The sequence below is a fragment of the Narcine bancroftii genome, chromosome 1 (assembly GCF_036971445.1).
Source record: "Narcine bancroftii isolate sNarBan1 chromosome 1, sNarBan1.hap1, whole genome shotgun sequence".
In the NCBI taxonomy this organism is placed as follows: domain Eukaryota; kingdom Metazoa; phylum Chordata; class Chondrichthyes; order Torpediniformes; family Narcinidae; genus Narcine; species Narcine bancroftii.
The window spans coordinates 206,582,523-206,600,291 of NC_091469.1; the positions used below are offsets into that span (position 1 = coordinate 206,582,523).

General features: G+C 39.8%; 1 protein-coding gene across 14 annotated transcripts in view; it reads right to left on the reverse strand.

Annotated features, from left to right (window-relative positions):
• Positions 1-17,769, reverse strand: part of znf618 (zinc finger protein 618) — a 90,851-nt gene that overhangs the window by 27,489 nt on the left and 45,593 nt on the right. For 8 of the 14 annotated variants that reach the window (XM_069889509.1, XM_069889517.1, XM_069889491.1 and 5 more), the window contains 2 exons: positions 8,952-9,239; positions 1,815-1,901 (listed from right to left, as the gene is read on the reverse strand). In XM_069889509.1, coding sequence (XP_069745610.1) covers positions 1,815-1,901; positions 8,952-9,239 — 375 coding nt within the window. Of the gene's footprint in view, positions 1-552; positions 651-1,814; positions 1,903-8,951; positions 9,240-17,769 lie in introns of those variants that run through there. The other 6 variants (XM_069889554.1, XM_069889572.1, XM_069889545.1 and 3 more) reach the window with 2 other exon arrangements.

Consider the following 17,769-nt stretch of genomic DNA (forward strand, 5'->3'; position numbering starts at 1 on the left):
TTTGGTCTGGTTAGCTTTCCAAAAATTTTTTTTTTTTTTAAATCTTTTAGGAATATACCAGCATTTCTGCATCAAAAAACCCAATAATTTCCTAAGGAATACTTTAAGCTTCTTTCTAATGGCAATTTGTCAGTAATGATGCAAAATTAGATACTGTTTTATAGTTTTGGAGCAGGGATGTTTAGGTCACAGTACTCAGAGGGTTAACTACCCAAGGTCATACCATTACCAAATTCTCTCAGACTTGTATAGCAAATAATTATGAACTAGAAAACTATTCACACCAACATCCAGATCAAAACACAACATTAAAACTTGTTCAACACAGCTTTGCTACATTCAAATAGAAGATGGCTGTTGACATCGTTTTGATGTTACTTGGTATGGAGATCATTACCTTTGTAACAACCAGGACACAGATGAAGTAGTTTTGGAACGAATCTAGGACTTGAACATTGCTTTCTTCTACACATGGAATAGAAGAAACTACTTATAAAACACTTACCACAGCACTTCCAGTATAGAGACTTGCGTCAATAAATCAATCCATACCTGAATTCAATACCCCGTGGAGTCTTGATTTGAATAGAATGAGAGCCGCATACTTTTCCACAATCCCTACATTAATCATGTTCTATTCTTGAACAGATCTGTGATGCGAGGAAAGTCATTTTTGTTTTGTTTTCCAGAGCTTAATGTACAATTGTAGAAGATAGCAATATCAGCTGCCAGACTGAGAATTGAATAAATTCATCCTGTATCCTGTTTTACACTTAAATGAACCCAACAACACCATTAGATAAGACATTCCAATATTGTCCCGCATCCAACATCCAAACACAAAGGATAACCACAAGTGACAGTACTGCTTGATTTCCAATACCCTATCCAAATGAAATGCACTTATTCAATACACAGGGGTGATTGAATCATGAATGTAGGTTTGGAATGGTTCAGATATTTATTAAAATGGTTCTTAAGCAGGCCCTAATAGTGTGAGGTAGGCTCAAGACTATCAAACAGGATCTTACGTGCCTTGCCTAAGATTAATGGGGTGCCACTAAGATTGGTGGAATTTATGTAATATTTTGAATGAGAGGACCAAAATGTAATATACCAAGTCTGGGGTTAATACAAAACTGATGGAATAGAGGGCAGATGGAATAAAATGAAAAAAAAAAGGTAATTTACTCTGGTGGCAAAATGCAAGTGGTATTTTTTATTTTCAAAAGGACCTGATGTTGAAAGCAATGAAGAAGGCAAACCCAGACTTTGGTCAGTGACTGCAAGAGAATTTGAGTATACAATTAAAGATACCTTTATGAAAATAACCATGGTCCTGCTAAGTCTACAACTGGTCTGAAAACCCCAACCAAAAAAGGTACACATGGTTTGGAAAAAGAACAATGAAAGTTCACCCACTGATTACAATGGGGTTTCCTCTGAGGAAAGATTAACCAGACAGTCTACAAGATTAAAAAACTTGAGAGGTGATGCTATTGAAACCAACAATTCTTAAAAGCATAAAAGGCGTAAATATGAGAATGAGGTTCCCTTGGATGGGATTTATAATTCCAGTGGTTGCAGTCAAGTAGGGGGTCAACCATTCAGGACTGAAATGAGAAATTTATATACCAAATGGTAGTAAATCATTGGACTACTCTAGCTAAGGTGGTTGTAGAGACACATTGAGTATATTCAAGCTAGAGGTTATTTTAAGGGAATAACAAGTAAGAACAGGAACATGTGCTATGTATTACATGCTTAAATTCTACTTGCAGTTTACTGATTGACCTTTAATTATTCCTACTCACTTAGTGAGGCCTGCTGCTGTGGCTTCCATTCCATGCTTTCCTCTTGGTCATTCATTTGGTTTGATTTCCCAGGATGCCTGCCAATATCTGTGGAAATAATGAAGAAATCAGTTTCCAAGATATTGTTGAAATATCTTGGCCAGAGTTAACCCTAAAGTGGTGCATGTAACTAAAAAAAAATTGGTCAGGATGTGTATTTGAATGAATGTTGATCCAAGGACATAATTTCAACTGACATTGGGTCATGAGAACCAGGTATTGGAATCGGGATTCGAGAGGGTGCTGAAGGCAAGAAGGGTTCTCGAAGGACCCTGGAGTTTATGGCTTCCTCATCGTGTTGGAAGTTTGGATCTGGCCTCGAATTGCTGATGGCTTAAACTAAACTGGAGTCTTGTGCGGTTGCAGGAGCACTGGAGGCAAATTCATGGACACTCAGTGACTCTGAGGGAAGTCTCTTTTGCTTCCCTTTCTCTGATTGTAAGGGGCACTGGACAATGCTAATGGCAGATCTTTGTCTGCCTTATGGCAGACTAAAGGCATTTTCAAGTAATATTAGATTTGTTTTATTACATGACAATAAATCATTCCTAATCTGAAAAAAAAAACTATGTTAACCAAGATGGGTGTAGAAAATAGGTACTTTTCTGCTTTACAAGTTAATTCTGTATTTCAAAAGTGACAAAATTCTAGTTGCACTGGATATTATATTTACAAGGCATACTCCAGTTCCCTCCCACACCACTATTTTCTAGCCACTGTTCTGTTGCTACTATGTCATGACTATTCTCAAACTGTACAAATATTCTTGCCAGAACAGTAAGAAAATGGAATTGAGGTAAAAATCAAGTTACTCTAACTTTTGCTAATAATGCAAGCAAGGTATTATTCAATTTACACTTCTCAAATATTATTTCCTTTCACTTAATTAATGATGCAGTAAACACAGTGATATTGGTGTGTTATTTCTGTGTAGCAGCTCGTCTTTTTCAGAAAGAATGGTGCTTCCTCAGAGAAGACTTTGTATTTCTGTGCTTAACGATAATTGTGGTTGAAATGAGAGATTCTTTAGGTTTCACGTTACAGTGAAACTACTTTTAAAGCAAAACCTTTAAAATAAATTGAACACAGGATCAGAATCTCATTATCAATGGTTATTTGGAAAGAATCTAACCAGGCTTAAAAAAAAAGAATAGAAAATAATGAACACATGACCAGAATCCCATTATCAATGGTTATTTGGAAAGAATCTAACCAGGCTTAAAAAAAAGAATAGAAAATAATGAACACATGACCAGAATCCCATTATCAATGGTTATTTGGAAAGAATCTAACCAGGCTTAAAAAAAGAATAGAAAATAATGAACACATGACCAGAATCCCATTATCAATGGTTATTTGGAAAGAATCTAACCAGGCTTAAAAAAAATAGAAAATAATGAACACATGACCAGAATCCCATTATCAATGGTTATTTGGAAAGAATCTAACCAGGCTTAAAAAAAAGAATAGAAAATAATGAATACATGACCAGAATCCCATTATCAATGGTTATTTGGAAAGAATCTAACCAGGCTTAAAAAAAGAATAGAAAATAATGAACACATGACCAGAATCCCATTATCAATGGTTATTTGGAAAGAATCTAACCAGGCTTAAAAAAAAATAGAAAATAATGAACACATGACCAGAATCCCATTATCAATGGTTATTTGGAAAGAATCTAACCAGGCTTAAAAAAAGAATAGAAAATAATGAGCACATGACCAGAATCCCATTATCAATGGTTATTTGGAAAGAATCTAACCAGGCTTAAAAAAAGAATAGAAAATAATGAACACATGACCAGAATCCCATTATCAAAGGTTATTTGGAAAGAATCTAACCAGGCTTAAAAAAAAATAGAAAATAATGAACACATGACCAGAATCCCATTATCAATGGTTATTTGGAAAGAATCTAATCAGGCTTAAAAAAAAGAATAGAAAATAATGAACACAGGAGAAGATGAGGTTGACAATTATATCAGGATTCTGCTTGCAATTGGTGGACCACTAACATGCAATAAAAATCATCTGGGAAATCAGTCAGAATCAGCTGTGGCTCTTAAATTGCCCTTATGATTAGAATATTACTGCAGGTAACCATGACACATCAGTACCAATAAGCTTACGCAAGAGTTTATTTTGGGGTTTTGATTTTCAGTGTTATCCTGAGTAAAATGCAAGAATCCTCGTCCCAGTGATGGGGTTGCTTAAACTTAAATATTTGAGCGCTGCTGATCTTGGCTCTGATAGACAGATTACTGAGTCAACCACGGGAGGATAGTTGGGTTTTAATCTTTTAAAACACCACCTTGGAGTTACTTCAAATACCCCAAAAGATCGACTTCCTTTTCAAAAGCTGGCTCACATTTGGGCTAAATGGCAACATGATCTCAATGTTGTAGACTAATCAGCACAAGTCTGTATAAAATGTGAATGCACTGACAACACCTTCATGACCATGATATATACCATGGGAAGATGGCCCATTAGTTCAAGTTGCAAACATTACCTGGTTCTTGCATTTTGCCTCTGCTTTCTGCTATTTTCATTGAAGAGTGAAATAATTTGCAATCCATTTGGACTCCTGTTTCTCACTTCAAAAATTGAATAGTGTTTTGGAAGCAAAATTTCCTTCACTCCACATTGAAAGAAAATTCCTGTTTAGCTTCTTCGTGCTTTTTGACCATTAGTCTATCTAATTGGATTTATAAACTTTGAAACATGCCAACGCACAAACCAATACAATAAAACATCACTGACTCCATTTCCCAGCTTCTGTTACCAAATATTTTTTCACTGAATTTTGGAGTGCAACACATGCCAGTAAAATGTTAGTTATGACAACATTCCCTCATTCTGGGTACTTGCAGGCATCTCCCCAAAGAACTTATGATTCAATATCCAACCATCCAACAGTTATTCTAGTTTGGCTTTTTCAGTGGTGACATTAAAAGGAGGCTTCAGTTTCACAAACCATCACAGATTTAGCCTTCAAATGTTGATTGCAATCCTTTCCTTTGCTCTTCTCTGCAGCTGCCAAGAATGTCATTTGGAAAGAATGCAAAGCAACTAGTTACATCCAAAATTAATAGAATTTCAAAATTCTTTTAATTATCTTCAGAAGGCAGATTAATCAACTAATCATTCTAAACCTCTAAATGGAGGTTTGTGTCATTTTTTGTGGGGATGGCACACTTAAAATTTAAACTTGGAACTTGATACTATTCTATTTGCTATCAACTACAAATGGACTCATATGATAGCAAAGTTACCCATTCAAAACTCAGCAGACGTAACACAATGAGAGAAAGCAAATTGATATTATTTAAAATTCAAAATGTAAGATGCTTTCAGGCAGAGTTTAGCAACTAAAAGCTTAAGCACACAAAACTTTAGGATTTTGCCTTGGAGTCTTTAGCCAAGAAATTAATTCCCAAGAGAGCCATGCCAGACTCAAAGGAAAATTACCGCTCTTAAAATAACTATTTCAGCAATTCTTCTGGTCTGTTGCTTCTTTGCAGCGACCAAAGGCCCCAAAACAGAAGCTTACAACTTGGCCTGAAATGCTTGCACAAGGGTTACATCTAGGTCAAGTAACTTTACCCCAAATTTGGAAAAATATTGAAGGTTCAGATCAGGCTGAATGTACTGTGGGAGTAAAGGCAGTGTGCAGGTCTGTTGAAGCACAACTAAGGTTAGTTTATTCTCCAAATTATGGAGTTTACATCAAAACAACATAACCTTTGTTGAATGATGTTCACAATCATCAAATATATTCATTTCATTTACCAGAACTTGGTTTAATAGCCATTCATGCTTCTAATTCCAGTTGACAACTATGAAATGTTTCTAATTATCCTGTAAATCAATCAGCTCCATTCTTCCTTTATTTAATTAAAGATCCTAACTTCCTTGTCAGTTGTTGATACAGGTGCTCCTCAACTTGTGATGGGGGTTATGCTCAGGCAAACTCATCGCAAGTCAAAAAAGAATACCGTACCTACCATTTTAGGTGGGTTACTTACAATGCACTTATTCGCATGACCGCTAGAGACTGCGAGTGTGGTTGAGTCAGCATCGAGAGAGTATGCGATAGTCTTGTATGATGTTGCCATCACGAGAGAGTAGCATTCCTCATATCTCAAGCGTGGGAACAGATTGAAATTGAAAGTACAAATCGAAAGTTGAAAAATACTGCACCTACCATTTTTTAATGGGTTGTTTACAGTCTACTCTTTCGTATGATCATAAGTAAGAGAGCACCTGTAGTTTTGTACCATGCGTTTAAAAATTTTTTTGAGGTCAGATTTTAATTATGTAATAATTAATTAAAATGAAGATGGTTCATCTCACATTAAGAGCTGGAGAAACTCATCAGGTTATGTGGCATCTACAAAGCATGTTTAGACATTTAAAAGCACCTTCCACAGATTATAGCCAACTCTAGGTGAAACAAATAATGAGCAAGCTATTCTACAGTGTAGCTCTGCCACCTTTTTTGGTTCTGAAAAGGAAACTTCAAGTTCCAAGTTCTTGGTTAATTCCTAACCATACTAAGGGAATACTGCACCAAAATCTTTTAGTTGATGTTAAAACCTAGGCCCTTTTCCTTCTCTAGTGGATATCAAAATTATTTTGAAGATAAGCATACGATTTATCCCTGGTGCATTGACCAATACATATCTCTATCGGATTTATCCCTGGTGCCCTGACCAATACATATCTCTCTATCATTATTAATATGTGATCAAATATTGTTCTCAGTAGCACCTTGTTACATACAAATTGTCTGCCCAAAAATAATTACACTTTAAAAATACAGTAAAATCCTCAATGTTCGGCACCTCCAGGGACCATGGATATCAGATGGCAAATTTTCCGGTTGACTCGAGACTCACTCTTACAATGCCTAACTGATCCACCTGTATTAAGAATACACTGTTTAAAAGACAAGAGAGTGCAAAATGGAATTTGAAAAAAAGTATTGTAGTCTTTAATTATGTAATGTTTACTTTAATCAAGTAATTCATGTAACTTACAAAATTTAAATTTAAATCCCGGTTGCTAGCGATGGAACAGCATTGTGTGCTAACTGTGCTACCATAATTAACCCCCTCCCACAAGCTTACAGATAAAGCCCTATGAACATACTTAATACTAATAAAAACTTTTACTAGGTATGGATAGGGAGACACTTTGGGGGAGTCGCCCCAGCAGCGAGTGGCATTTACCAGCTTTTCACCTTGGTGTTCTGGTCAGGCCCTTTTCGAACCTGACTCACCTCAACGCCAGTGTCCCGGTCAGGCCCTCAGCACAACCCGACTCACCTTCATGCCAGTGTCCCGGTCAAGCCTTCATCACAACCCAACTCACCTCCACGCCAATGTCCCAGGAAGGCCCTTGGCACAACCTGACTCACTCCACGCAAGTGTAGCTGTCATGCCCTAGGCACAACCTGACTCACCTTCATGTCAGTGTCCCAGGCAGGACCTCGGCACACCCAGCTCACCTTCACGCCAATGTCCCAGTCAGGCCCTAGGCACAACCTGACTCACCTCCACACAAGTGTTCCAGTCAGGCCCTAGGTACAACCTGACTCACCTCCACGCAAGTGTCCTGGTCAGGCCCTAGGCATAACCTGACTCACCTCCACGCAAGTGTCTTGGTCAGGCCCTAGGCACAACCTGACTCACCTCCACGCAAGTGTCCTGGTCAGGCCCTCTCTGCACCATCCCCACACTGTCAACCCCACTCAGCTCCATACAAGTGGAGAGAGTGAAAAGAATGCAGGTGCACTGCCTATTCAGCGGGGCAAATGTGCGCCTATCCAACGAAGTTTCAGCACTTCCCTACTAACAGGGTTCATCCACCCAGTCTTATTTATTTCCTCAATTCCCCCCCCCCCCCAGTTGTTTGAGTTTCCAATTAATTGAATGCCAGATAATGGGGATTTTACTGCATACCACTAGTTGCAAAGTATCCTAGGATATGGTGAACTGCCCTGTTGAAACACCACTGTCCCAGATTGGCTGATGACTAAATTAAAAAATACTGTACATGGAAGTCAGATTTGGAAAGATCATACAAGAGGAACAGCTCAAAAAGTTTACAAAGTATGAAACCTTGCAACTGCTGGCCTGATAACACAGTTAGCTGAAGTTTTAAATTAGTGACATATGCACAATGAAAAAAAAGTTGCTGTAAGAAGTACTTTGAAGAAAATAATGTCAGCCACAAGGTGATGATCACACTCACAAATCATTAACTGCCATGTCTAGTTAATCTAGAAATAGGCAGTTAAATTAAGGTACGGGTGGGGGAAGAGGGTGGAGCTCTCTGCATCTACAAAACTACAAATGCTCTCCAAGATTGGTTAGGTTGAATTGATTTGGTGTGTGACAAGGTTCACAAAGCCCCAAAAAGTATAAATTCCTAAGAGAACAAAATAAAATGTTAAGATCAAGGAAGAAGATAGTAAATTATTAACCACTAAACTAATATCAGAGCCTTTTGGCTGAACAACCTTTTCTCAATTTTGTTGTAACTTTCCCATTACATTGTTCATTAATAACCGACAACCAAACCCTAAAGCTTAAAATATAACAACTGGCTAAATTAGATACTCAAAAGGTTTTCTTATGGTTTGCATTGGAATTATCACTGATCACCAAGGGTTTTCCAAACCAGAACACAGGAAGCAGATCAATCTCCCTCTTAAGTTTGTTACTTGATAAAGTAATGCCTTGACTATAGATAGAATCCATTCATTTGTTTTCAAATAGTCTCCTAGCCTGGCTCCATGCCTTCTCTAATTTCCCCAATCCATTAGTATTTCTCCATCATCTCCAAGTTTAATTGTTCCTTCAAACACACCTTGGGCTGCAAAGTTTTAATATTTCTCATCATCTGCCCTGCATTTCCTTACAGGGTACCAACTTTTGTTTGATAATGTATTCTGTGAAGCTCTTTGAGATAATTACATCAAACAAAATAAAAAAAGCCATTCATCCCAAATGGCCTCTGACATTGTACAGGAAGTAAGCACAAAAAAACGATTTTTGATGGATAGATAGACTTGTACATGAATATTTACCACTGGATTGACTATTGGGTTGATCCTGCTCAGAACAGCGTTGAGCCCCATCCTCACCAATCACAACACAGATCTCCGCTACCTCACGTGCGTTTTCATTAACGTTATTGTTGCTCTTGTGATCTTTGGATTCATCTTGCCACAACTCAGCATTCACTTCACTCTCATCATCTCTTTTTTCAGTCTTTATTGCTGCATCAAGGGAACTCATTGTGTTGGCCTTTATCCAGCACTTCTTAAAATTTTGGTCAGAATCAGTTGGAGTCACTGCAACAATCCTTTCAAATTCTGTTAGGGGAAAAATATATATTAATGTCTATATTTTCTTCCCTAGCTAATTTTATATTTTAGTGATCAATATAAACAGCTTAAATTTTTAACTTTTCAAATGTCTTCAGTTTTAGTTTGGTTAGAAAGCTATATGCTTCAATTAGTTTATTCTTTACTTGACTGAGAGAAAAAAACCACTATCAATTTTTTTAGGTTTATGTCTGTTGTGTGGATTATTGTAGCGGTTGCAAATAATGATATTTTAAAGAATGATCTCCAAATATTTCCTCATAGTAAGATGAGCTTCCAAAAAATCTGAGTGATAAAGTCAGGTCCACAGGCTCAGCTTGTCCATGCCAAACAAGACCAAAGATATAGGAGCAGAAGTAGGCCATTCAGACCATCATGTCTGCTCCATTATTCTCCCATTCTGCCCCAACTCCCCTGCCTTCGCCCCATAACCTTTGATGGCCTGATTTCATCCCACTTGCCTTCATTAGGCCCATACCCCTTCAATCCCTCCCATTCATGTAGTTATCCAAGAATGGTATTGTACCTGCCTCCACTACCTTGCCTGTTAGCTTGTTCCATGTGTCCATAACCCTCGGAGTAAAGAACTATCCCCTCATGCACCTTCCAAATCCCACCCCCTTATTGTAGTTATGCCCTCTTGCCTCATCCCCTCATGATTTTATAGACCTCAGTAAGATACGCTCTCAACCTCCTACTTTCTAAGGAAAATATGCCTAGCTTTTTCAGTCTCTTACAACAATGAAACTTGCCTAATCCCGACAACAACTTGGAAAACTTCTTCTGTACCCTTTCCAAATTCATAATATTCTTTCTATAGTTATTCTCGTTCAACTTACCCAAATACACTTAAAAGTATGAGGTGCTGCATTTGTCATTCCATAGTCCATTTTCCCATCTGAACTCAGCTGCAAACCCAGGTAACCTTCAATGTCCACCATGGCATATATTTTCATGTCACGTCTTTGCCACAAAAATCATTGTCCAAATCATTTATATAAATTACAAAAAGCAAGGGTGGGGGTATAGAACCCTGCAGTAATCCATTGGTCATAGTAAATGGCCTTCTACAACTGTCTGACTCCTATCTTTGTCAATCTTTTACCCAATTAGCTTGCTAGACTCCTATCCCATGTGCCCTAATGTTTAACACCAACTTACCACATGAGACCTTATCAAGTGCTTTACTAAAATTCATATAAATATCATCAAATGCCTTGTTCTCATCTAATCTGTCAACTTTTCAAAAAGTTCTATCTAGTGTGTGAGACATTATTTCTCAGGCACAAATCCATGTTAGATATCCTTAATTTTCCCCTGGCCATCCAAAAGTTCATAAGATTCTATCCCTACTGATGAAAATATGCCCAAGTCTATCTTTTACTACCTCTCCCAAGTACAAGAACAAAATCTCCATTCATGCTTTGGTGTAATGCAGAGGGAATTTGTGTCAGGGATGCGGTGTTTTACACGAAACTTGAAACATAGTCATGGTACCATTTTAATAATAGGAAAAATCGTCTTGCCATTTCTTACTATAAATATATCCTCAATGAGCAATTACAGGAAATTTCACCCATAAGCATCACAAGATTTGCTAAATTTAAATTAGTTCTTAAAGTTGAAGATGAAATTTATTAAACAAATACAAACTCAAAAAAATCAATATACTGTATATTCTTTATGCATGCTTAACTTTGTTTTGTGCCAGCTCTTAACGTCTACATGAACCCAAGCATGACTTTGTAAATAAGGTATGATGAAAAGAGAGAAGAAAATCTGTATTTTTATATTATTACTGTGTATAAAGCAGTAGATTTTCAGCCATTATGTTAAAAGATGTAGATCAAATTCTGATCAGAACAATATTCTTCTCTCCCTCCAAGTAAAATGGGATTTGTTGTACAGGTACTCCGCCTTGCGACCAATGCGACTTGCGTCCATCCGCACAAACAATCAATTTAAAAAAAAAAGAAAAAATATAAAATTTACACGTTTATGTTGTATTTGACAAACTATAACATGGATACAGAGCACGTAAGAGCCAAAATGTGCGTACTTACCTCGTTAGTCAGTGCCCAAGGGTCTGTAGCTGGGTGCGGCCATCTTGATTCCTGTGGAGCGGCGATATGATGGCACTACAACTCCTAGAAGGCATCGAACTGGCCATATGACAATAGTATGTGCCGAGCACATGATTCAGGCTTTTAAAAGGCTGCGTGGGTGAATCAAAATCCGTTTGATTCACTCTAAAAACGCCTTGTGGTTATTTCGTCATGTCCATTATGATTCCAGTGGCTATAACTGGTGACCCCAACAAATCCAAAAACATATTTTTGGACAAACATGGATGCTGCAGCCATTGCTGTGAAGCTTCCACCTTTCTGGACAGCTGAGCCTGAACTGTGGTTCCAACAGGCTGAAGCACAATTTCACCTTCGCAAAGTCAGGTTGGACACCACTCGTTATTACCATCTTGTCAGTGCCCTGGAACAGGCCATTGCTCAGAGGGTCGGCGACTTCCTACAGGATCCACCACATACCAGCAAGTATAACACTTTAAAAACACTTTTATTATATGTGGTACATCCCATAGGGAAAGGGCAGCCAAACTACTACATTTCGATTGATTGGGAGACCACGCCCCTTCAGAGCTAATGGATGAACTGCTATTCCTAGCAGCTGGCAAAAAGTCCAATATGTTATTCGAGCAGCGTTTTTTTTTAAATAGAGTGAATGCTAGATGATATTAGGCTCTTGTTATCCAAGTGTTAATTTGGAGACTCGAGGGCTGTAGTGGTGGAGGCAGACATTCTATGGCTGGCTAAAATGCACAGTGAGGAAAGACAAGTCTGCACAACCAACCTCTCCGATATTGACCCCATGTCACACTCTATTGCTCTTAGCACATCACTCCCTACAAGCAGGTAATGCCCCAAGGCAAGCAAGCAGCCTGTGGACACCTCATCCTGGTGTTATTACCACAGCCATGGGGAGTAAATGCCCGCAAGTGCCTTCCACCTTGCCCATTTGCAGGAAATGCTGAGGTCGACCGCCAGTAAGGGCTGCAGCAGTTGGCAAGAAACCTGCATGTATGGGACCAGTTGTCCCAGCAAAAATTCAGAAGTTGGTTTATTTCCACTCACCAGTTTTTACACACACCATCCTACCCTGGACCTGAAACTACGAGCAGTTAACAGTTCCAACATTCCGACCTTTGGCACCAGGAAGATGAATGTCAAGTTCGAGAATCATTCCTACACTTGGCCATTCATTATAGCAGCAGTATCCCGACCTTTGCTTGGTGCAGATTTTCTTCGGGCTCATTCATTCCTCGTTGACTTAAAAGGGCGTCGGCTGATAGACGGATCTACTTTTCAGACTATTCCTCTGGCAAACGCCTATACCCCTGCTCTGCGCCTTCAAAATTTAAGTAAACCAGTAGATGAATTTTCCAAGCTGTTGGAAGATTTCCTTGAGATTACTACTCTACAGTTTTCTGCCTCCACTGCAGAGCACAGTGTTACTCATCGCATTTGTACTAATGGCCCTCCTAGCCATGCTAAAGTGTGCCATTTGCCTCCAGAGAAGCAGCACTAAGGAAGTTTGCCAAGATGCAGGAACTAGGCATAATTTGTAGGTCCAACAGTCCCTGGGCATCTCCATTACATATGGTCCCAAAACACAATGCAGGTTGGCGACCTTGTGGAGATTACAGGCATCTTTACAACGTTGCCATTCCGGATTGTTATCGGATACCTCATATTCAGGATTTCCCAGCTAATTTGCCCATTCAGCGAAGATCTTCTCCAAAATAGACAGTACAGGTACACAATCCTTTATCCAGAACCTTTGGGGGACAGTGTGTTCCGAATTTCAGATTTTTTCTGGATTTTGGAAAGCCTGACTTAAACACACCCACCTCGCACCACCGGTCCCTCACCCAACTTGCCAGATTTTGGAGTTTTCCAGATTTTAGATGTCTGGATGAAGGATTGTGTACCTGTACCAGTAGAGCCAGAAGACATTCCAAAAACAGCATTACTGTTGGGGTTGTTCAAATGTTTTGAATGCCATTCGGATTAAAGAATGCCACTCACACATTTCAATGGGTGATATATGCTTTAAGACATGGTATGACCAATGTCTTCATTTACCTCAACAACATTTTAGTGGCCAGTTGGACTAAGGAAGAACATTTGGAACATCTTCGTACACTTTTTATTCGTCTTCAAGAATTTGGACTGACAATCAATCCTGATAAATGCGACTTTGGACAAGAAATTATTGATTTCTTTGGACATAGGAAGGCACAACTCCGCTGCCATCCAAAGTTGAGGCCATTATCAAATACTCAAGACCTGCTATGGTTAAAAACCTGCAGAAATGCTTGGGAATGGTAATTTAAAAAAAAAATAAAATCATTGGTTTCTTCCAGGAGCAGCTCACATCCTGAAGCTTTTTGATTTACTGTCTGGATATGCCAGAACAACGCCTTCTTGAAGATGAAAGATTTGCTGACTCATGCCACTATGCTCAGCTACCCAGCTTTAAATGCAGCCACCGCCCCTTTCTACAGATGCTTCCAGTATGGCCATAGATGTACTTCATCAATATGTCAATGGGCAATGGAAACCGTTAGAATTCTTCAGCTGCCATCTTCGTGAATCAGAGAAGAAATACAGTGCTTTTGACAAGGAGTTTTGGCCATTTACTTGTCTATGCGACCCTTCCATTATTTTTTGGAGGGCAGAGATTTTACCATGTACACCAACCACAAAGCCTTAACATTTGCATTTTCCAAGGTCGCAGAGCCTTGGTCAGTGCGACAACAATGGCAATTATCATTTATTTCAGAATTATCCACAAAAATACTACATATTTCCGGAAAAGACAATGTAGTAGCTGATGCACTTTCCCGCTCTGCTCCAATTGAAATTTCGTCTGTAGATCCAGGTACTAACTACACAACTTTGGGGCAGCCCAAGATCATGACCATGAGACAAATGCTTATCGGACTGCAATCACGAACCTGCAATTGAAAGGTGTCCAGTTTGGAGTTAATGGCAAACTATTCCTCTGTGATATATCAGCGGGACACCCACGGCCAGTAGTTCTGGCACAGTGGAAACGTCGAGTATTTGACTCTGTGCATGGTCTCTCATATCCATTGATTAGATCGACTGTTGGTATAGTTTCAGACAGGTTCGTGTGGCACGGTCTTAAAAATGACATTACACAAATGGCGAGGTCCTGCATTGCCTGCCAAAAAGCAAATATTCAGTGGCATACTAAGGCATTACTGCAGTCCTTCCAGGCAGTTACTCGATGTTTTGCTCATGTCCATGTGGACATCATTGGTCCACTTCTTGTTTCAAGTGGATACCATTATCTTTTTACAGTAATAGGCAGGTTTACGCGGTGGCCCGAGGCCGTGCTTATGGTGGATACTACTGTAGACACTTATGCTCAGGCGTTCCCCAGTTCCTGGGTGTCTCGTTTTGGCTTACTGGCACGTTACTTCAGATAGAGGACCACAATTTACTTCCTCGCTGTGGACGCCCTTGTCTTGCTTACTTGGTACAACAATTCATCATACAAATGCCTGTCATCCCCAGGCCAATGGAATGGTGGAAAGATTTCATCATCATCTCAAGTCAGCCTTGATGGCTCGGTTAGAGGGCCTGAACTGGGTTGATGAGCATCCCTGGGTTTTACTGGGCATTGGAACAACTCCAAAGGAGGACCTCCAACTTCATATGTGGAGCTTGTGTATGGAGCATCTTAGGTGATCCAAGGGGAATTCGTCCCCTACCATTCCAACTCCAGCGATAATCCTTGTGCAGCTAAGGGAGACTGTAGGAAAATTGACCCCTATACCACCATTGTCACATGGAGAACACTCTTCTTTTGTGCCTGAAGACCTTAAAAACAGCAAATATGTCTTTGTCTGAAGGGGAACATTTGGCGAACCTTTACAGAAACCCTATGAAGGACCTTATAGGATAGTTAGATAAACTAGACCAACCTGTATTTTGGACATTGGAGGAAAGCCAGTCTTTCACTATTGACAGGCTTAAACCAGTTCATGTGGACAAGTCTTCCCCATTGCAGTAGCCAACAGTCCGTCGCAAAGGTCGACCACTGAAAAGAGACAAACCTTTCTGCCGGTTCTCGGGAAGGGGTGTAAGCACCATGGCAGCACTACAACTCCCAGGAGGCATCAAACTGGCCATGTGATGTCAGTGCATGATGACATCAGCGTGTGTCGAGCTCGTGATTTGGGCTTTAAAAGGTCGCGCGGGTAAAAGAGTAAATCCATTTGATTCACTCTAAAATTCCTTGTGTGGTTATTTCGTCGTGTCCACTGTGATTTCAGCAGCAACACCTGGCGCATGCACGAATCTTCAGGTGGCGCATGCACGGTGGGTTGGCATATTGGAGTTTAATTAGCGCATGCGTGAGTTAAGGATGCGAATTCAATGTCATTAGCGCCCTTAACTCTCTCGCATATGCCAAATGAACTCCAATATGCGAACCCACCAGGCATGCACCACCCAAAGACCTGTGCATGCGCACAAACATCAAGATGGGTGCGCCCAGCCTACAGACTCTGGGATGTTGACTAACACGTATTCAATTCTGACATACGTCCATTCTGAGATACAATCGGTCAGCCAGAATGGAACACGGACGCATGTCGAGGAGTACCTGTATCCTTAACAGGATGAATAAAAAATGCTCACCCCTCTGACTGCGGTATCCCGATGGCAAATCCACAAAAGCATCAGACTACGTGAGTCATTCAACTTTTTCCAATCTAAAATTCCAATTATTATCACAGCCTATGCAAGCAAACATGCCATTCTGAAACTTACATATCACAATACCAAAAGCGAAGTTAACTTCAGCAACCCTCAACAAGTGAGTCAGCATTAATCAAGTAGGAACATTTCAGAACAATCCCTTCATCAAAAGAGATTACCGTACTTCTTAAAATCGCTAGTGCTTTTTTCCCCCCTCAGATGCAACTTGATCTGTTGAGCATTATGCAAAATAAAAACAGAAAATACTGGCAACATGTTGAAAGTTTGAGATTCAAAAATCCAGGAAATGTTAATTCCAATGTGCATTTATGTTAATGTACAAACAAACTATGTAAAACATTGTATGTAAAAAATAGAGGGTTAGAATATTACTGCAGATTGCAATAAAGAAATCTATCAGCTTGAGCTCTTCAAATAGCACACAATTTTTCATGCAAATGTTTAAAGTGTTACAGTATAGCGTGCATCAAGGAGAAATTAAGGACCAACATAAAAATTTGCATACTGAGTTTAGGAAAAAAATGCATTTTTAGGGCAGCCGTTGTGGCTTCCAGTCATCCCAAAACACCACAAACAATGAAGTAAAAACAATGCTGGAGAAACTCAGCTGGCATTAACATTGACTTCTCTGGTTTCTGCTAGCCTACTCTCCATTCTCTCTTCCTTCCCTTACCCTTTGTCTTCTTTTCTCCAGGCTTCCACCCACTTCTCTCTCCATTCACAGACCCATCCCTCCTTGCCTGCTGCTGGTGTGCCCTCCCTCCCATGTCCACCCATTACCTCCTGCCTTTGGGACTGCAGTCCTGCCCCTGCTCCTCCCCCCTCCATCCAGATCATTTGGGAGGCAGAGGGTGTGATAGACTGGAGTTACAGGGACACTATCACACCTAGGAGGAGGGAGGAGGGTAGATGAATGACAGTCAGGAGAGTGAAAGGGAACAGGCAGGCTGCGCAGGGCACCCTTATAGCTATTCCCCTCAATAACGTGTACCATTTTGGATACTGTTGGGGGAAATGACCAACCAGGGCGATCATATCTCTGGTCCAGAGTGTGTTCCTGTGGCTAAGGAGCGAAAAGCGAAGAGGTATGCTGTAGTGATATGGGGATTCCATAGTTAGGGGGACAGATAAGAGGTTCTGTGGAATGGTTTGTCAAATGTGTTCAGGAAAGTTTAAAAAAAAAATCAATATATAGAGGTATCATCTAGAGAGTGCAATACTGGATCTCCTATTAGGGACCGAGACAGGGCAGGTGACAGAAGTACGTGTAGGGGAACATTTTGGGTCCTGTGATCATACCACCATTAGATTCAAGTTAATTAAGGAGAAGAATAGGTCTGGGCCTCATGTTGAGGTTCTAAATTGGAGAAAGGCCAATTTTAAGGAAATGAGAAAGGATATAGAGTGCGAGGATTAGGCCAAGTTGTTTTCGGGCAAGGAAAACCTCAAGAAACAAATCAGGAATGCTAAAAGACGAAGTTGCTTTGGCAGATAACGTGAAGGAAAATCCTCAGGTACATTAGTGCAAATGGATAGTCATAGGAGGTAAACAAAACAGATACGAGATCATGGAACTTATAAAGATTAAAGAGGAAAACGTGCTTGCTACCTTAAAACAAATAAGGGTGGATAAATACCCAGGGAATGACAAAATATTCCCTCGGATCTTGAGGAAGGCTCTGGCAGAAATA